The sequence below is a fragment of the Rana temporaria genome, chromosome 11 (assembly GCF_905171775.1).
Source record: "Rana temporaria chromosome 11, aRanTem1.1, whole genome shotgun sequence".
In the NCBI taxonomy this organism is placed as follows: Eukaryota; Metazoa; Chordata; class Amphibia; order Anura; family Ranidae; genus Rana; species Rana temporaria.
Genome location: NC_053499.1, coordinates 43,592,392 through 43,610,672, shown reverse-complemented (window position 1 = coordinate 43,610,672; position 18,281 = coordinate 43,592,392). Strand labels below are relative to the sequence as shown.

The window sequence follows — 18,281 nt, the reverse complement described above, 5'->3', positions numbered from 1 at the left end:
TATTGCCGAGGAAACCAGTCGTGTGTACATTTTTCGACGAGGAAACTGTCGAGGAACTCGTCAAGCCAAAAAGAGAGCATGTTCTCTATTTCCTCGACGGGAATGGAGAAAATTGGCTCGCCAAGTTCCTCAACAGCCTCACAAGGAACTCGACGAGCAAAACGATATGTTTCGCCCGTCGAGTTCCTCGGTCGTGTACGAGGCCTGAGTGCACATTAATACCAGATGTCTCTGTGTAGTTCCAGCTCCTGTGAACTCAGAGGGAGGCACCGGGAGTAGTGCATAGCGTGGAAGGTAAGGGACTTCCAATGGCCATGCTGATCACAGACTGTGGGAGGGAACACAGGGCTTGAGCACATGGCTGGATAAGGAGGTGAGATCCAATGATGAGTCTGTGTCTAAGGCAAGTGCGATGCAGAGTGTGGGGGGAGGGGAGAAGTTGAGTAGAGCGCTGGAGCATTGTGTGTAAAAGGCATGTATAATTCATGTTAATGGTCTGCGGGATTCAAAATAGTGAGTTTAGTGGTCCAGGAGGTCCGAAAAGGTTGGCGACCACTGCACTAGAGCCTGGGCTCCTGCCTAGGCTGCTTTGTGAATGATCTGGCAATGCCAATAATATGGAGTCAGATCTGGAAGTGATAAATTCTAAATGCTTGTTATTGAATACAGCACTTTGAACATTGTCTGTACATGTTGTGACTGATTGAAAAAGACCAACGAAATTAAACATACAGTGTGATTATAATACGGCATCAAAATGGGCACTGGGTGTACTTTCTTGATGATCATGATGGCTTCCGGGCACACTGCATGCTGAATGTCTCAGGGCTAGCATCAATCCTGGCTTTTTCACACAGGTATAGGATTCTGTTATGCATTTGGCCCCTGGGTGTGCACAGCCCATAAGAGTATTTCCAGATATTTTAAGATAAGTGTGTTATTTATCACTATTATACTATGTTATATTATATTATATAATAGTTTACTATTATACTATGATCCTCTATGCTAAAGTTTACATTTTTATATACAGGGTGGGCCATTTATATGGATACACCAAAAACAAAAGTTGGATTCAAAATGGCCGACTTCAAAATGGCCGCCATGGTCACCACCCATCTTGAAAAGTTTCCCCCCTTACATATACTAATGTGCCACAGACAGGAAGTTAAAGTGGAAGTAAACCCTCCTATCGTTTTCAGCCAAGGAAGCGGCCATCTTGACCTCTGTTTAATCTGCAACTGCCATGATGCTGTACATGTGACCTGTTATGAAACCAGCCATTGGATGGTTTGGCAGTTTGGTTGAGAGCACAAACAAATGTGACAGCTAGCAATTCCGGCATGCCGGGAATGTTAACTGTTTTTGTAACTATGAAATTGAAGGGTTTACTTCCACTTTAATATCACCAACCATTCCCATTTTATTAAGGTGTATCCATATAAATGGCCCGCCCTGTATAACTTCTACCCTGTGCTTCTTATGCTTTGACATATAAACACCAAACTGTCCATAAAACATTGCCCTGGTAATTACTGATCCAGAAAGACACCATGACAGCCCCAGAGCTTTCTTATCCCCACAATCACTTGCTCCTTCCAGCGGCAGTGGTGGTTCCATCAGTAAGATCTGACATCAGACAGAAATGAAAAGAATGAGACCCGGCTAGTGACCCCGACAAATTAAAAGTGACGTCACCTATGCATCAGGTATCACAAACCATAAAGGACGTCACAAGCTTTATTTACACGGTTCTCATGTCCACATAACACAGCACCTGCAGAACCAGACTGTGGCTTAAACAGAGGGGAACTCTGCAGCCCCCCTCAGCAGTCCAAAACATACTGTAAGACATTCTCTTGGGTTTAAATTGAGGAGAGTACAAGGAAGAAGTAAGATTTCATTAACCCCTTGGCTGCCGTAAAGTATGTGTAAAGCCGAGCAGCAGAGGGGTTAACCCTCGGGTTGCCAGGGAAACGCTGTGATATGGTGAAGCGGGTGTCTTTGGCAGCTTGGGGTTGAAGATAACTATGGTCATGGTAAAGGGGCTTAAGCCTCGGACTCGAACATCTTCTTTCTGCCTTCCATGCCAGATTTCTCTTCAATGTTCTTACGCCAGTCACCAACATCACGCAGGTCCTTCTCCTGAGGACAGAGAAATATACAAGCGTTAGATTTTCTCGAACCATCTATGAAATGCGTTCTGACTGTCTGGTTGTACAATTGTCTCTATTATACTTGCTCTGTTCATACCTTAAAGCGGAGTTCCCCCCAAAAATGGAACTTCCACTTTTTGGAATCCTCCCCCCCTCCGGTGTTACATTTGGCACCATTCCGGGGGAGGAGGGAATAGATACCTGTGTAATACAGGTATTTGCTCCCACTTCCTGGCATAGATCACCGCGGTGATCGCGCTGACCTATGCCACTTCTTGCGCCTACACTGTCCTCCCCCGCTGTCTTCTGGGAGACACATAGGTCCCAGAACACAGCAGGGACCAGTGAGGACACGCAGCGCGACTCACGCGAATGCGCACTAGGGAACCAGGAAGTGAAGCCGCAACGATGGCGGCGGCAACAGCCGAGAGCCGAGCGACTGATCAGCTTCGGCTGCCGACATCGCGAGCGCCCTGGACAGGTAAGTGTCCATATATTAAAAGTCAGCAGCTGCAGTATTTGTAGCTGCTGGCTTTTAATATTTTTTTTAGGCGGACCTCCGCTTTAAGGCCTATTAAAGAATATCTAAAGTCAAGAAATGGTTTTCTATTTTGAAAAGTGTAGAGCAATGGTCTCCAAACTACAGCCCCTTGTCTTCATCCAGCCTTTTTGGCACTCTTCCTCCCACTGACACCAACAATGGGGCATGATTCCTGTTACTGACATCAACAGCGGGGCACAATTTCTCACATTATCACCAACAATAAGACATTATGGCTCCCATTGACACCAACGATTGGGCACTATTCCTTCCATTGACACCAACGACTGGGCACTATTCCTCCCATTGACACTAACGATTGGGCACTATTCCTTCCATTGACACCAACGACTGGGCACTATTCCTCCCATTGACACTAACGATTGGGCACTATTCCTTCCATTGACACCAACGACTGGGCACTATTCCTCCCATTGACACCAATGATTGGGCACTATTCCTCCCACTGACACCAACAATGGTGCACTATTACTCCATCTAACGCCAAAGAAGCAGTGTTTACTCCCATTGATGCCAAGATAATTTCAACTTCCAATGGACACATTCCACCCCCACTAAAGTCTGAGGGATAGTAAACTGGCCCTTTGTTTAGAAAGTTTGGAGACCCTTGTTATAGAGAATAATTAAAACCCCTATAAGGTTTTTTTGCCATCTGTGTCCCAATTCTTTCCTTTTTTTTGCTTTAACAAACCTGAAAGTGAAAGGAACCACCAAAGTGAAAGGAAATTGAACAAGTCTCCGATAGAAGTGTTTCCATTAGAAGATTTCTCCTCTATTGCTGTCCCAGAGACAATGGTCACCACGACAAATAAAGAGGGTAAAGCCTCGTACACACGCTCGGTTTTCTCGGCAAGAACCAGCAAGAAAACTGCTGGCAGAGTAAACCGTGCGTGTGTACGAGGCTTTGAGGTTTCTCGTCAAGAAAACTGCCCAGAATCTAGACGAGAAAAATAGAGAACCTTCTCTCTATTTTCTCGTTGTGATTCTCAGCAGTGTTTTCCTGCCGAGAAACCCGAGCGTCTGTATACTTACCTGTCGCCATGGAAACACGCGCATGCTCGAAATGACATTGACGCATGCGCGGTAGCTTCCAAGGCATAGGTAGGGCGTAGCAAGATGGCGGCGACGGCATTGAATGTGACGAGCGCATGCTCATTATAGGCGATGACGTCACCATGTTCGTGCCATTGAAAAGAACGATGGCTCTTAGGAATGGAGTGTGTGTACACTCGGCCGGCAAGAGAATCTTGGCAAGAATCTTGTCTGGAAAAACAACGTTTTTTTCCTGACGAGATTCTGGGCTGTGTACAGGGCTTGAATCTCCGTAACAGGACAGGACTTAGAGATGTTACTGTACTTTGACAGTTATTGATAAATCTTTTCAGTAAAATGGCTGAAGTCTCACCTTATCAGTGTCCTCTTTCTTGACTTGCTTGAGGTTGGCACGGAGCTCCATGTTGACCTTGTGTTTGGAACCCAGCAAGGCACGAAGCATAGCGTCAGCAGACATACGCACACGTCTGAGTGCCGGCCTCTTGAATTTACCTCTCAGGTCAAAGATTTTCTGGTTTAAGTCTTCCAGCTACAAACAGAATCAAAAAAAGTTTTAGTTTAAGATATTTTTTTACTTTTATTAAGGTGCACAAAGCTGTTTTCTGTTCACTTTACTAAATGTGTTCTGTAATTTTTTTCCTTCCCAGAAAGTGATGCACAAATTTGGATTTTATATATCATAATTTCTCTCTATGTCTGTCCCTACCCATGATGCTCCTTAACAAATGGACAAAGGTAGACACTGTATATAGCAACAAAACACTAGAAACCAATAAACGTAAAGTGCTACCTTCAAAACCTATACATTCCAAATACAATTTTCTTCACCTTCATCCAACACCACATTTATTTTACATGACTGATATTTTAATTTTGTGTGGCTGCTGGAAAATTGATTCCCATGCTGGCTTCTTATATGTCCTTCAAATGGCAACATATTGCCACCAGAGTTTTTAGTTCTGCTTGGTTCCTATGTACGTTACAAAGTCAGACGATGGCTTAACACTACTTTTAGACCCCTTTTACACTGAGGCGCTTTGCAAGCACTATAACGCTAAAAATAGCGCCTGCAAAGCACCCTGAAAGAGCGGCTCCATTCAGGGCCGATCCTAAGCTGGGTGCACAGGGTGCATTGCACCCAGGCGCATGCAGAGGTGGGGATGCCGAAGTGCCAGAGTTCTCCCCTCCCTCCTTCTCTTCTTGTTTGTGTCCGTCAAGAACTAGTGTTCTGAGCATAGGTGTGTATCCGTCCAGAACTAGTGTCCTGAGCATAGGTGTGTGTCCGTCCAGAACTAGTGTTCTGAGCATAGGTGTGTGTCCGTCCAGAACTGATGTGTGAACATAGGACAGCCCATCCAGCCTGGCAGTGCTCGGGGGAGGGGCCGCTCCTCTTCCTGACACGAGGGTTCTAGTTTTCAGTGGCTACTGAGTGCTGATGTGCAGGAATGAATTCCTCACACTGGGAGTCTTGGATCCCGCACTGTCTCCAACAACTCCTATGCTGGCTGGGGCCTACAATTTTAAAAGGGGATCCCAAGCTGTCTGTCCACAAGGGAGGAAACTGTCTTAATGAAGGAGACCAGGGGAGAACTTGCCCTGGAGAACACCGGCAAAGTGCTGATGTCTCGGGTGAGGCTTGGTGACTTGATTAAGGAGGGATCCACTACATTGGAAGCCCTGCAGTTCGCCGGTTCAGCTTAAAGGCTCTTCTACTGCACGGCTGGAGGTTCGGGACTTTAAAATCCTGTGGCAGAGGATTCCCGGACGCATCCAAGTTCATCCAAAAGGTCTGTGGCAGAGACCAAGTTCATCCAAAAGGTCTGTGGCAGAGACCAAGTTCATCCAAAAGGTCTGTGGCAGAGACCAAGTTCATCCAAAAGGTCTGTGGCAGAGACCAAGTTTATTCCACAACAGTCTGTGGCCGAGACCGTCTGGACATTAGTTTGTGCATCATCCCGGCTGCTAGGCCATGTGAGAGGGGACTATGCGGGTGAGCAATACCCACTCAATAGTTGAGAGTGGAGACTGATCGACTATTTTTGAGCATTCTGTACCACGTTCCTGAACCTTCCCCTACTCTTCTCCTCCCTTCTACTTTCTCTTGTTCAAGTTATCCTGCAGTCAGTGCCGATCCTGACCTCCCTGGGGGCTTCTTAAAGTTGAGAAGCGTGTATCTTGACATCGCGGAAATTACATCTTACATTAAAGTGAGAAGCGTGGGTGTGCTGGCTGCATGGGAGAAGAGGTAAGAGGCGGGGTGAGGGGCTGAAAATGACTTCTCACCAAGTGGGGCCTCTAGTAATTTGGGGGGCCCTAAACGGCTTGCATAGTGAGCCTATAGGGCGGATAAGGCCCTGCCTGCAGTGAAAATAAAACCAAACTGTTGAAGGTTTTACATCTGTCTGGACATTGCATTTACTATGGAATTCCCTACCCTGACAACGAAGCTTAAGAGGTAACGTGCAAACCCAAAATGTAACCAGCAGCTCCTGCGGGGGTAGTGCTTCATAAGTAAAAATGTACCTCTTTGGAGCTCTTTGAGACTTTGACCTCCATGTCGTACCTCTCCTCATCAACCACATCAATCTTGGCATGTAACTTCTTGCAGAATTCCTGGATGAAGATAAGGAAGTTAACAAAGAAAATAAATAAATATGTTTACTCTGCACTAATTGAATTGTTGTAGATTTTTATTTTAACAGTGGAGGAATCCCTGCTTTCATAACACAATAACATAGCAGGGAGAATTCCTCCATCCACCTTGCTTGTGCGAATGGGGGAATCCGTTCAGTTTTTTTCGATCAGCCCACCGATCCGTGTATGATAGTCCTTACTCTACTCTTTTTGGAAACACACGTCTCATGCAGGTTGAATTGGTGCAATCTCTTTCTGATCGCATGCAGTTTGACTCAAACTTCAACAACAGGTTGAAGGAAAGAAAATAGCTTGATTCCCCTATCAACACTCAGGCCTCGTACACACGACCGAGTTTCTCGGCAAAAACCAGCAAGAAACTTGCTGGGAGATATTTTTTTGCCGAGGAAACCGGTCGTGTGTACATTTTCGTCGAGGAAACTGTCGAGAAACTCGACGAGCCAAAAAGAGAGCATGTTCTCTATTTCCTTGACGGGAATGGAGAAAATTAGCTTAACAACTCGACAAGGAAAACGTTGTGTTTCGCCCGTTGAGTTCCTCGGTCGTGTGTACGAGGCTTCACTGTGTTATAGCCACCAACATAGCCACAGTGACATAGCCACCAACAGTGATCAGGCAAAAAAAAAAAACCTGACAGGCTGGTTGTGCTGAAGTTGATTGATGGATCGAATTCAGTACAAGCAGCCTGCCCGAATTTTGATCCATCTATGGCCAGCTTTAGGCATCCACAGCTTATTTTCTGAGGGCCTTAGGCTGGCCATACACGGTTTGAATCTGCCGAGATTCGAACTGTTAATGGGCATTCAAAGAAATTTGCACAGTCTATGACCTGTCTATGTCATGATAACACCACACGTCAATAGAAAAGAAAATACCAGACCTTAGGTGGCTCTGAACATTCATATCCAACGCGGAACACTGGGTTCTAATTACATGGATTTGAAGTGATGGTAAGTGTAGGGGTGTGATTACTTGTTTATATATGATAAATCTGTACTTTTGTTAAAGGGGTTGTAAAGGCTCATTTTTTTTCACCTTAATGCATCCTATGCATTATGGTGGGAAAAAAAACAAGCAATGACGCCCCCCGATTTACTTACCTGAGCGTCCTCTTCTCTTTGGAGTCTGGCCGTCGATTGGCTAGAATTGCTAGATTGATAGCAGCGCAGCCATTGGCTCGTGCTGCTGGCAATCACATGCAATGACGCTGTGCGCCAGGAGGGGAGGGTGGGGCCGTGTGATACAGTCGGTAGCTATAGCCGCCAGCTGTATCACGGAAGCGTGCCCGCAAGCAAACCCCCTTGGGAGAGCACTTCCCATAAAGGGGGTTAGCTGATGCCGGGAGGAGCCGAGACAGCCACCAAGGGACCCCAGAAGACCAGGATCGGGGCCACTCTGTGCAAAACTAGCTGCACAGTGGAGGTAAGTATGACATGTTTGTTATTTTTTCTTTTTTTAAACGGGAACCTTTAGAGCCCATTCACACAGGTCCGACTTTGGATCCGACTTCAAGTCGCCCCAATTCGCCCCTAGTTGCCTCAAGTATCGCTGCATGAAGACATCAATGTAAGTGAATGAAGCCGTCTTAATGCACACTACTGCAGTCTCTCCGACTTGAAAAAAGGTTTAGTGTCCCTTTAATTTAGATAATTAAAATGAATACACCATATCAATTACAGTGGGGATCGAAAGTTTGGGCATCCCAGGTAAAAATTTGTATTAATGTGCATAACGAAGCCAAGGAAAGATGGAAAAATCTCCAAAAGGCATCAAATTACAGATTAGACATTCTTATAATATGTCCAAAAAATTAGATTTTATTTTTCCATCATTTACACTTTCAAAGTGCACCCTGCAGAGTTAATATCTTGTACTGCCCCTTTTGGCAAGTATCACAGCTTGTAAACGCTTTTTGTAGCCAGCCAAGAGTCTTTCAATTCTTGTTTGAGGTATCTTTGCCCATTCTTCCTTACAAAAGTCTTCCAGTTCTTTGAGATTTCTGGGCTGTCTGTCACGCACTGCTCTTTTAAGGTCTATCCATAGATTTTCAATTATGTTGAGGTCAGGAGATTGTGAAGGCCATGGCAAAACCTTCAGTTTACGCCTCTTGATGTAATCCCCCGTGGATTTTGAGGTGTGTTTAGGATCATTATCCATTTGTAGAAGCCATCCTCTCTTTAACTTCAGCTTTTTCACAGATGGCATCAAGTTACCATCCAAAATTTGCTGAAATTTGATTAAATCCATTTTTCCTTCTACTCGTGAAATGTTCCCTGTGCCACTGGCTGCAATACAACCCCAAAGCATGATTGATCCACCCCCATGCTTAACAGTTGTACAGAGGTTCTTTTCATTAAATTCTGTGCCCTTTCTTCTCCAAACGTACCTTTGCTCATTCCGGCCAAAAAGTTCTATTTTAACCTCATCGGTCCACAGAACTTGTTTCCAAAATGCATCAGGCTTGTCTATATGTTCATTTGCAAAGTTCAAACGCTGATTTTTGTGGTGAGGATGTAGAAGAGGTTTTCTTCTGATGACTCTTCCATGAAGACCATATTTGTACAAGTATCTCTTTATAGTGGAATAGTGTACCACAACTCCGGTGTCTGCCGGATCTTTCTGGAGGTATCGTGCAGTCATTGAATTGCTTTTCTCACAATCCTGCGAGCTGTTCTGTCTGATATTTTTCTTGGTCTTCCAGATCTTGCTTTAACTTCCACTGTTCCTGATGACTGCCACTTCTTAATTACATTCCGAACAGAGGATATTGACATCTGAAAACGCTTTGCTATCTTCTTATAGCCTTCTCCAGCTTTGTGAGCGTTAACTATTTTCAGTTTCAGTTTTCTAGACAACTGCTTAGAAGAACCCATGGTGCTGATTGTTGGGGCAAGGTCAGATGAGTCTGGGCATTTAAAACCTTTGAGATTGACATCGCCTGGTCTTCCCAGACGATGATTGAGAACAATCCATGACACTGGCAGGTCTCAGCTTTGCAAAGGGGCCAGTGCATGCTATAAATTCTGCAGGGTACTCAAACTTTTTCAGACGCCATTGTTTTGTTTTCTGTAATGTTGAAAGTGTAAATGATGGAAATAAAATCTAACTTTTTTTGACATATTATAAGAATGTCTAATCTGTAATTTGATGCCTTTTGGAGATTTTTCCATCTTTCCTTGGCTTTGTTATGCACATTAATACAAATTTTTACCTGGGGTGCCCAAACTTTCGATCCCCACTGTACATGCATTATTTGTTCAACCATGTCATCTTTATCTGTAAGCACTATTTGAAATCAAGGTCTAATGTTTACCTGTTCCAATATGTTGAAAAGTCAACAATTCCGATGGAACAAAATTTAGAAGAAGCAAATGTGTTAGCCAGTATTTTTCCCATAGCTACCAATCAGATCCTCCTCCTTCTCATTCTCTGATATGTATGGAAGGAGGAAAAGGAGAATTTGACTGATTCCTTTGCACAATGCAGACTGTCTTTCCTCGATGACGTTGATAATAAAGCCTGCTGTCAGTCTTATTCAGTATGAAGGGAAATCACTAATAGCAATCTATAAGAAACCACTTCCTAACTGAAAGTGAAGGAATCTTAAATCCTATGGTACCTGAAGATCCGCCAAGGAACTTGGAAGGCTCAGAGGGGGGCAGTTTTCAGACAGGTAACGTTCTTTTTCAGCAGCTGCGTCTGCCTCTTCTTTCTCTAGAGCGACTTTCGCCACCTGGAGCATCAAGCTCTGTCCATAGAAAATAAAGAGTGTTAGGAAGCAACACATTTAAAATGTCTTTAAAGTTTAAATTATGTTGTATGTTAAGGAGAGTGAGATTCAAAGCACTGAGTTCTTTTTTTCATCTAGTATGTTGGGATGGTGGTGCAGCTAGTGTATGGATGCTCAGTCGTTGAAGTCTTAAAGTGGATGTAAACCAGATTCATGAAATTTCTAGCTGGGCACATATATCTGCAGTATTTTGTTATCTCTCTTCAATGTGCCAAGTCCTGTAGCTCTCTACTGACCCATTCCTCTGTTATCAGTCTGATAACTCCTGACAAATTTTTGGACACATCAGATAATAGAAGCCCAAAATTTCTGTCAGGGGAGGTTGCTAAAATAAATTAGCAGGGAGCTGTCCCTGTTACAAAACACCTCTGAGAGTCTCTGCCTATGATTAGAGGGGGTGTGTGCCTTTCCTCCAATCAGCAATGTTAGCTATCTTGGCTGTATGCCCAGACATCACACTCTGTGTTAAACAGGAAGAGAAAATCTCCTAACACGATCTGAACTTTCTAACAGTATATAAATATGAAGACAGCAGATATACATGTAAAACGTATGTAGGGAGATTTGGTTCATCCCTGTGTATCATCTGAGGCTGTTCACTTCACTGGGTGTATGGAGGGTTTACATCCACTTTAAGTTTACATCCAAGTACACCTAGTAGTAAAACATACAGGCTAGTTTAATAAGCACTACAAAGACCAACAGGTATTGGTACAGTAAAGTTACTTCAATGAATTAACCAAGTCATATTTTAAAGTGCAGGTATAGCCAAAACTTTGATAGAGCAAGGAAGGGTTAAAACCTGTACATTTTTGCCCCATTAGCCCAGGTTCACACTGATGTGGGTTAGAGAACCCAAACTCAGCTGAACTCGCACAATTTCAAACCGGCAATGCAGTCCAACGTCAGGGGCGATTTGACAGACATCTTTGCGGGTTCCTGCACAGATGTCTATTCAATGGCCCCAGAAGTCACCAAAAGTATTACAGGAACTGCTTTTGGGAATCGCTGCGGCGCCGCAAAGTTGGCATCGCACCGATTGGGACAGTGCCATTGCCGGCAATAACCACCAATTTGGCATGTCAAATTGCTTGCCAAATTGGCCCAATGTGAATGTGGGCGGAGGGATATTTTCCTTTGTTTCTTGTCCCAGAGATGGAGCGGAAAGATTTACCCGCACCTCTTGTTCAGGTGACAGCTGTAATATTTTTGGGGTGTTAAAGGTCACTGGGTGAAGTAGAGTCAACAAAGATGGCAATAAAAACCTGGCAAGTATTCAAACTATTTCCTATTGTATCAAAAACGAAAAGTGTTGGCTATATTACACTTTAATATCGCTGATGCTCTTTGTATTGGGGCACTGAATACACCATAAGTAGTGGTATTACTAGAAAGTTCTGAAGATTTCTGTAATAGTGGTGACTGAAGCTGGCCATAGATGGGTAGAATTTGGAATGAAAATTCTTAGGAAAAGAATGTTCTAGGAAAGTTTGTTTGGTTTTATAATCATCAGCTGGTCAAATCAACAATTGTTTTCGACCACAGTGACGCGAAAATGTGAAGGAGCAGGATGGAAAATGTGTCTTGAAAAATTTCTAACAACGTATGTGGTTTTTGGTAAAGTCAATTCATTCCAAAATGAAATGTTAAAGCAAATGACATCTTTTGAATGTTCTGAGAATTTTAGTATGAGTGTTCCTAAGACTTTTCCCACAAATGGAAGACTGACTCTCACTTCCTGTTCTAGTGACAACTATAACATTTTGGATGTGTCAGTACTTTCACACACATCACAGTAGTCACTGGAGAAATATGAAAGGAAGATCTACAAAGACCCTACTATATCCAAAACTTTCCCTACTCTATCTAAAACTTTCTCTACTATATCCAAAACTTTCCTTACTCTATCCAAAACGTCCTCTACTATATCAAAAACTTTCCCTACTATATCCAAAACTTTCCCTACTCTATCCAAAACTTTCCCTACTCTATCCAAAACTTTCTCTACTCTATCCAAAACTTTCCCTACTATATCCAAAACTTTCCCTACTATATCCAAAACTTTCCCTACTCTATCCAAAACTTTATCTACTATATCCAAAACTTTCCTTACTCTATCCAAAACGTTCTCTACTCTATCCGAAACTTTCTCTTCTCTATCCAAAACTTTCTCTACTATATCCGAAACTTTCCCTACTATATCCAAAACTTTCCCTACTCTATCCAAAACTTTATCTACTACATCCAAAACTTTCCTTACTCTATCCAAAACGTTCTCTACTCTATCCGAAACTTTCTCTACTCTATCCAAAACTTTCCATACTCTATCCAAAACTTTCTCTACTCTATCCAAAACTTTCCCTACTCTATCCAAAACTTTCCCTACTCTATCCAAAACTTTCTCTACTCTATCCAAAACTTTCTCTACTCTATCCAAAACTTTCTCTACTCTATCCAAAACTTTCCCTACTCTATACAAAACTTTCCCTACTCTATACAAAACTTTCTCTACTCTATACAAAACTTTCTCTACTCTATCCGAAACTTTCTCTACTCTATACAAAACTTTCTCTACTATATACAAAACTTTCCCTACTCTATCCAAAACTTTCCCTACTCTATCCAAAACTTTCTCTTCTCTATCCAAAACTTTCCCTACTCTATACAAAACGTTCTCTACTATATCCAAAACTTTCCATACTCTATACAAAATTTTCCCTACTCTATCCAAAACTGAATATAAAAAAAGTTATGACTATACATACACTTTATCTCTATACTACTGAGATGTGTCTCTACTTGTTCACAATAATGTTATTTATAACACACTAAAAGCACTGTGCTGCTAATGAGGTGATGAGCAACAGGTCGTTAAATCTTTTAGTAGCAAAGATGTTTAATTGGCCGGAATAATGCCTAGAATACCTATCAGGCAGTATATGCAATATATATGTAAAAAAGTTATTGAACAAGAACATGTATTAATATTATTCTGATAATATGTAAATGAGTGTTTTCTCAATTGCTGTGGTTTCTTTTGTAAATGTTGCATTCACATTAGGCAACAAACCTGTGGGATTAATTTCCCAAAACTGAAGAGCGCAAAATGCAGCTCTGCATACAAACCAATCAGCTTCCATTTTTTTTGGCGTAATTGAACGCGCTGAAATTAGAAGCTGATTGGCTACCATGCACAGCTGCACCAGATTTTGCACTCACATGGTAATGCTGATAATTACAGACACATGCTTACCCACACATAGTGGGTATCAAGGGGTTAAGTGGCCTGACTGGTCCTGACTTCTGCCTACAAAAATCTCGAAGTTCTAAACGGAATCCTTCAGCTTGTTCAATTAAGCTTTGGCAATAATCCTAGGTTCACATTGGAGCGATTTGTCATGCGGTTTGAGAGGTCAAATCGCATGACAAGTCGCAGCCTATTGGAGGCAATGGTACTGTTCCAATCAGTGCGACACAGATTTTGCGGCGCCGCACCATTTTTCTAAAGTAGTTTCTGTACTACTTTGCCGATTTCAGGTATGACTTCAATAGACATCTATGCATGATGCTACAAAGATGTCTATCAAGTAGCACCTGAAATTGCTCTGACCTTGCTACTTTGAAATCGCGCTTCTTCAAGTGACGTAGCGTGATTTCAAAGTAGCATCAATGTGAACCAGGGCTAAAACCTGGAAGCTGATTTGTTTCTTTGTAGAGCTGCACCATATTGTGCATTCTCCAGTTTTAGTAAATCCTCCCCATAGCAACATATCATAAAGGTATTATAATGCGTTAGTATCACAAGTTTGTGTATGTAATTTAGAGTTACATTAGTAAGCCATCATTACATTTTCAAATTTAACCTACATCGTATTTTCCTATGCGTTACATTCAACCACTGCTTCACCAATTTTGCTTACCTTCAGGTGCGTTTTACGGGAATTTGTCATTTTAGACATCTTGGCGGTTTATGTGATACCTGCAAATGAAACACCACGAGAATTATTGTTAGTTGGTATACTGTCTCTGATATAAGGCAGCATTATAACAGTATCAATGCCGACAAACCACCCAGCATTTACCGGTAAGTTCTGGAGTAATCTTTGGTCCTGACGTCTGCCTACAAAAATCCCGAAGTTCTAAACTGAATCCTTGGCCGTTCTTCTTTTTCAATCTCTCCCCACCCCCTAAATAGACCGTGGCTGGGGGGCTAGAGACACTGACACCTGCCGCCTCTTTTAAGTCACTCGATCTCATGGGAAGTATGAGAAACTGTAAGACTTTCCCAAAATATCTTGCCGAAGCTTTAAGGAACGTCAGCTGTCTCTCCTCGTCCAAGTTGTGACTGCCCAGCAAATCTTCACTGGCAGCCCCCAGCCCATAAAGAGGGCACAGGTGAAAATAGTGAGGATTATATACTCCTCCTGCTTGATCCAGGCACTAGACATATTTAGGGAGGTCTTATTTCATACTCCAAATAAAGAACATACTGTACTCTCTTATAATGCTAAGTAGCTCTGTGTGCCTGTCCAGAGTCACCATGGTACCTTGGACTTGATTTAATAACAAAGTGCAGGAGCAATCAATCGCAGTACAGCTTTGCTTAATCCATGATTTTTGACTAATCTTGAAGGGTTACTGCCTGTTGCATATATTACATATCGCCATTGGGCACATATTACATATCGCCATTGGGCACATATTACATATCGCCATTAGGCACATATTACATATCGCCATTGGGCACATATTACATATCGCCATAAGGCACATATTACATATCGCCATTGGGCATATATTACATATCGCCATTGGGCACATATTACATATCGCCATTGGGCAAATATTAAATATCGCCATCAGGCACATATTACATATCGCCATTAGGCACATATTACATATCGCCATTAGGAACATATTACATGTCGCCATTGGGCACATATTACATATCGCCATTGGGCACATGTTACATATCGCCATTGGGCACATATTACATGTCGCCATTGGGCACATATTACATGTCACCATTGGGCACATATTACATGTCGCCATTGGGAACATATTACATATCGCCATTGGGTGAAACATTACAAGTAGTAATGTGTAAACAAAGAGGTCTATGCAACATGCATTGAATATCCTACTTCTCTAGTCTAGTCTAGTTTCTACACTGAAAAAATCTTTATATATCTACTAAAAAAGTTCATATCTGCACCCTAAGGTTCCATGCACACTGGATGCTAAAATAATGTTATACAAACCCTAGTAGCTTTGCAGTAAAACTTTCAACGTTTTTTAAAGTTTTTGCAATAGCGTTTATTAGCGTTTTTTAATTTATTTTTTCAATATTTCAAAAACGTTAAAAAACGCTGGTGAGCCACATTTGTGAGTGTTTGTCAACGTTTATGAGCATTTATGAGCGTTAGTGAGCATTTATGAGTGTTTATGGGCGTTTGGCATTTTTTGTGGTCAGAAAAAAAGACTCCTGAACCCGATTTTAGGGCATTCAGAAAACAACCCATAAACTCCACTGCTGATAAACGTCCAAAAACACCCCTGTGTGCATGGACACATAGGATAACATAGAGGAGAGTTTATGGGATTAAAAAAAAAAAAAAAAAATGGTCAAACTCCAAAAAAAAATGACGTTTATGAGCTCCAGTGTGCAGGGAGCCTTAGTATATTGAACACGGAATGCAACGCGATTGGTTAAAGCAACCTCTGGAACCATGGCAGCAGGGTGACAATTCCCAGCATACCCCACAGCATGCCAAGGTTTGTGATTCGTTAGTTTCTAGGAACACCACACCTGAATACACAAAACATCTACACGAGTCATGTTGCCAATACAAAAACAATAGCTCGGCTACCCAACTACAGTGATATTAAATGGCCAACATGCTGCAAAGTCTTTAAGTAGCCGTTAATGCTGAAAACATATTTTGGGCATAAAAAAACACCTATTTGGATGAGCTGGTTTGCTAAAGGCATATGCCTTGTACACACGACCGAGGAACTCGACGGGCGAAACACATCGTTTTCCTCGTCGAGTTCCTTGTTAGGCTGTCGAGGAACTCGACAAGGCAAGTTTCTCCATTCCCGTCGAGAAAAAAGAAGGCTCTCTTATTGGCTCGATGAAGATCAGTTTATACCTCTTCATTCCTGCCCATATCTATCTATCTTTCTATCTATCTATCTATCTATCTATCTATCTATCTATCTATCTATCTATCTATCTATCTATCTATCTATCTATCTGTCTCTATCTATCTATCTATCTATCTATCTATCTATCTATCTATCTATCTATCTATCTACTCAGCATATTGCATGGAACTTTCCAAAGTGTTGGATCTCTTACAGTACCAACACAGCTCTCCAAATGCCATGATCCCTCCACTACCATACAACAGTTGTCTTCCCATGTTTACCCAGCTTCAGGTTTCCAGGAATACATGAAAAGAGGTTCAAAAGATGACGACCATTTATAAAACGTATGCAAGCTGAAAAATGTCCAGCTTCTGTGTGTTGTATTTATTTTCTTACAACCTGTATCTTATACAGAAACCCTTACTCTACTATGTTTTAAATTGCATACAAGATACAGTAAAACCTTGGTTTAAGAGCGTTTTGCAAGACAAGCAAAATGTTTTAATAAATTTTGCCTTGATATACAAGCGATGTCTTGATATAAGAGTAGCGTCATGTCACCACTGAGTATAAAAAAGAAGAGAGGAAGCTCTAAGTGTAGCAATATGGTTACATTTAATGAAGGTACAACATTTAGCAACTTATTGCTACACTTAGAGGTACCTCTCATCTCTTTTATACCCTATGTAAAAAAATGCTTTGATATACAAGTGCTTTGGATTACAAGCATGTTTCTGGAACGAATTATGCTCGCAATCCAAGGTTTTACTATGTAATTAGCAAAGTAGCATTTTTTTTTTTTTTTAATCCACTTTATTATTTTTTTTTTTTTCTTATTTCATACATAAAGTAGCACTTTTTAGTAAAGAACAAAAATGTCATTTTATGCAATCTCCAGTTTTATGAACGGCCATTCATTTTATACAGTACATCTAGCTGTCCTATAAACCCGATGACATATTTCAATTTCAACACACACACATTGCTCGTCTCTAATCGGCTGGGTGATTATACTGACTGCGCTAGCAATAATACATACAAATGTACCCTGAGATTCGATATCATGATCAGCAATTACTGTAGACTTATTTGTAACTTCTGTTCTGAATTGTTTTTATTGCAACATATATATATATATATATATATATATATATATATATATACTGTATATGTTTAGGTTGATTATTTCAGCAGTTATTTACGAACTCTTCCTTAAACTCATTTTAAATATGAAATCTCCCCTTACGCAATATATTATTACACTACATATCCTTCACCAGGAAATGGTAATCTTGTGAAACTGGTGTTGTAAGAAGAATTTGTTGATAGGGAATATGATACTATTGCATTCTCTGTATTAGGGAATGGTCAAAGCTTGGTCCTTCTAAGCCCTGCACATAAGGCCAGATAACAGTTGCCCGCTTGCCAACTGTTTTGTGGCCATTCCGCCTCCCCCTTATATATACATGGTGTGCATACAGTTGTCTCTGAGGATTATTTTGCTGTAACACAAGCTCTAGGGTGCCTTATTTCCCTGGCTTGGCTTTTTTCTTACCTGTCCCTTGTGGACGGAGCCCTCAGAATGAAGCAGGGGTTGGACTGTAAGTGATGGGCATTGAGGGGGGTATTAATATGCTGGGGGAGCCCTGGTCACTTGATGTCTAGCTCAGTAAGGACATGCAAACCCCCACCAGCCAATCACGTGGCAGGAGACACAAATACTTAGGCCCTCCTACCCCAGCTCATCTTAAGTTATCTTAACCCTTTGATTGCTTTATTGTGGCATTAGGTCACTAAAATCTTTACATTTTTTTTATTGCCCCTAGATGAATATCTAAGATTTTTTTTTTTTTCGTTTTAGGATCACCTCCCATTACATAGACAAACAGACTTTTAGTAAGAAACAAAAAGTGAC

The 18,281-nt window shown here is 41.7% G+C and overlaps 1 protein-coding gene across 2 annotated transcripts; it reads right to left on the bottom strand.

The window, feature by feature from the left end:
• Positions 1 to 1,669: 1,669 nt before the first annotated feature.
• Positions 1,670 to 18,023, bottom strand: TNNI2 (troponin I2, fast skeletal type). 2 transcript variants are annotated; one of them, XM_040328450.1, is made up of 6 exons: positions 17,922 to 18,023; positions 14,137 to 14,195; positions 10,046 to 10,174; positions 6,295 to 6,384; positions 4,124 to 4,300; positions 1,670 to 2,145 (listed from the first exon to the last, which is right to left on the bottom strand). In XM_040328450.1, exons 2-6 carry the CDS (start codon positions 14,173 to 14,175, stop codon positions 2,050 to 2,052), a joined length of 531 nt encoding a protein of 176 aa, XP_040184384.1. In that variant the 5' UTR covers positions 14,176 to 14,195; positions 17,922 to 18,023; the 3' UTR covers positions 1,670 to 2,049. The 2 variants fall into 2 exon arrangements, with proteins under 2 accessions (XP_040184384.1, XP_040184386.1); XM_040328452.1 differs by lacking the exon at positions 17,922 to 18,023 and adding an exon at positions 14,299 to 14,399.
• Between the last annotated feature and the right edge of the window lie 258 nt (positions 18,024 to 18,281).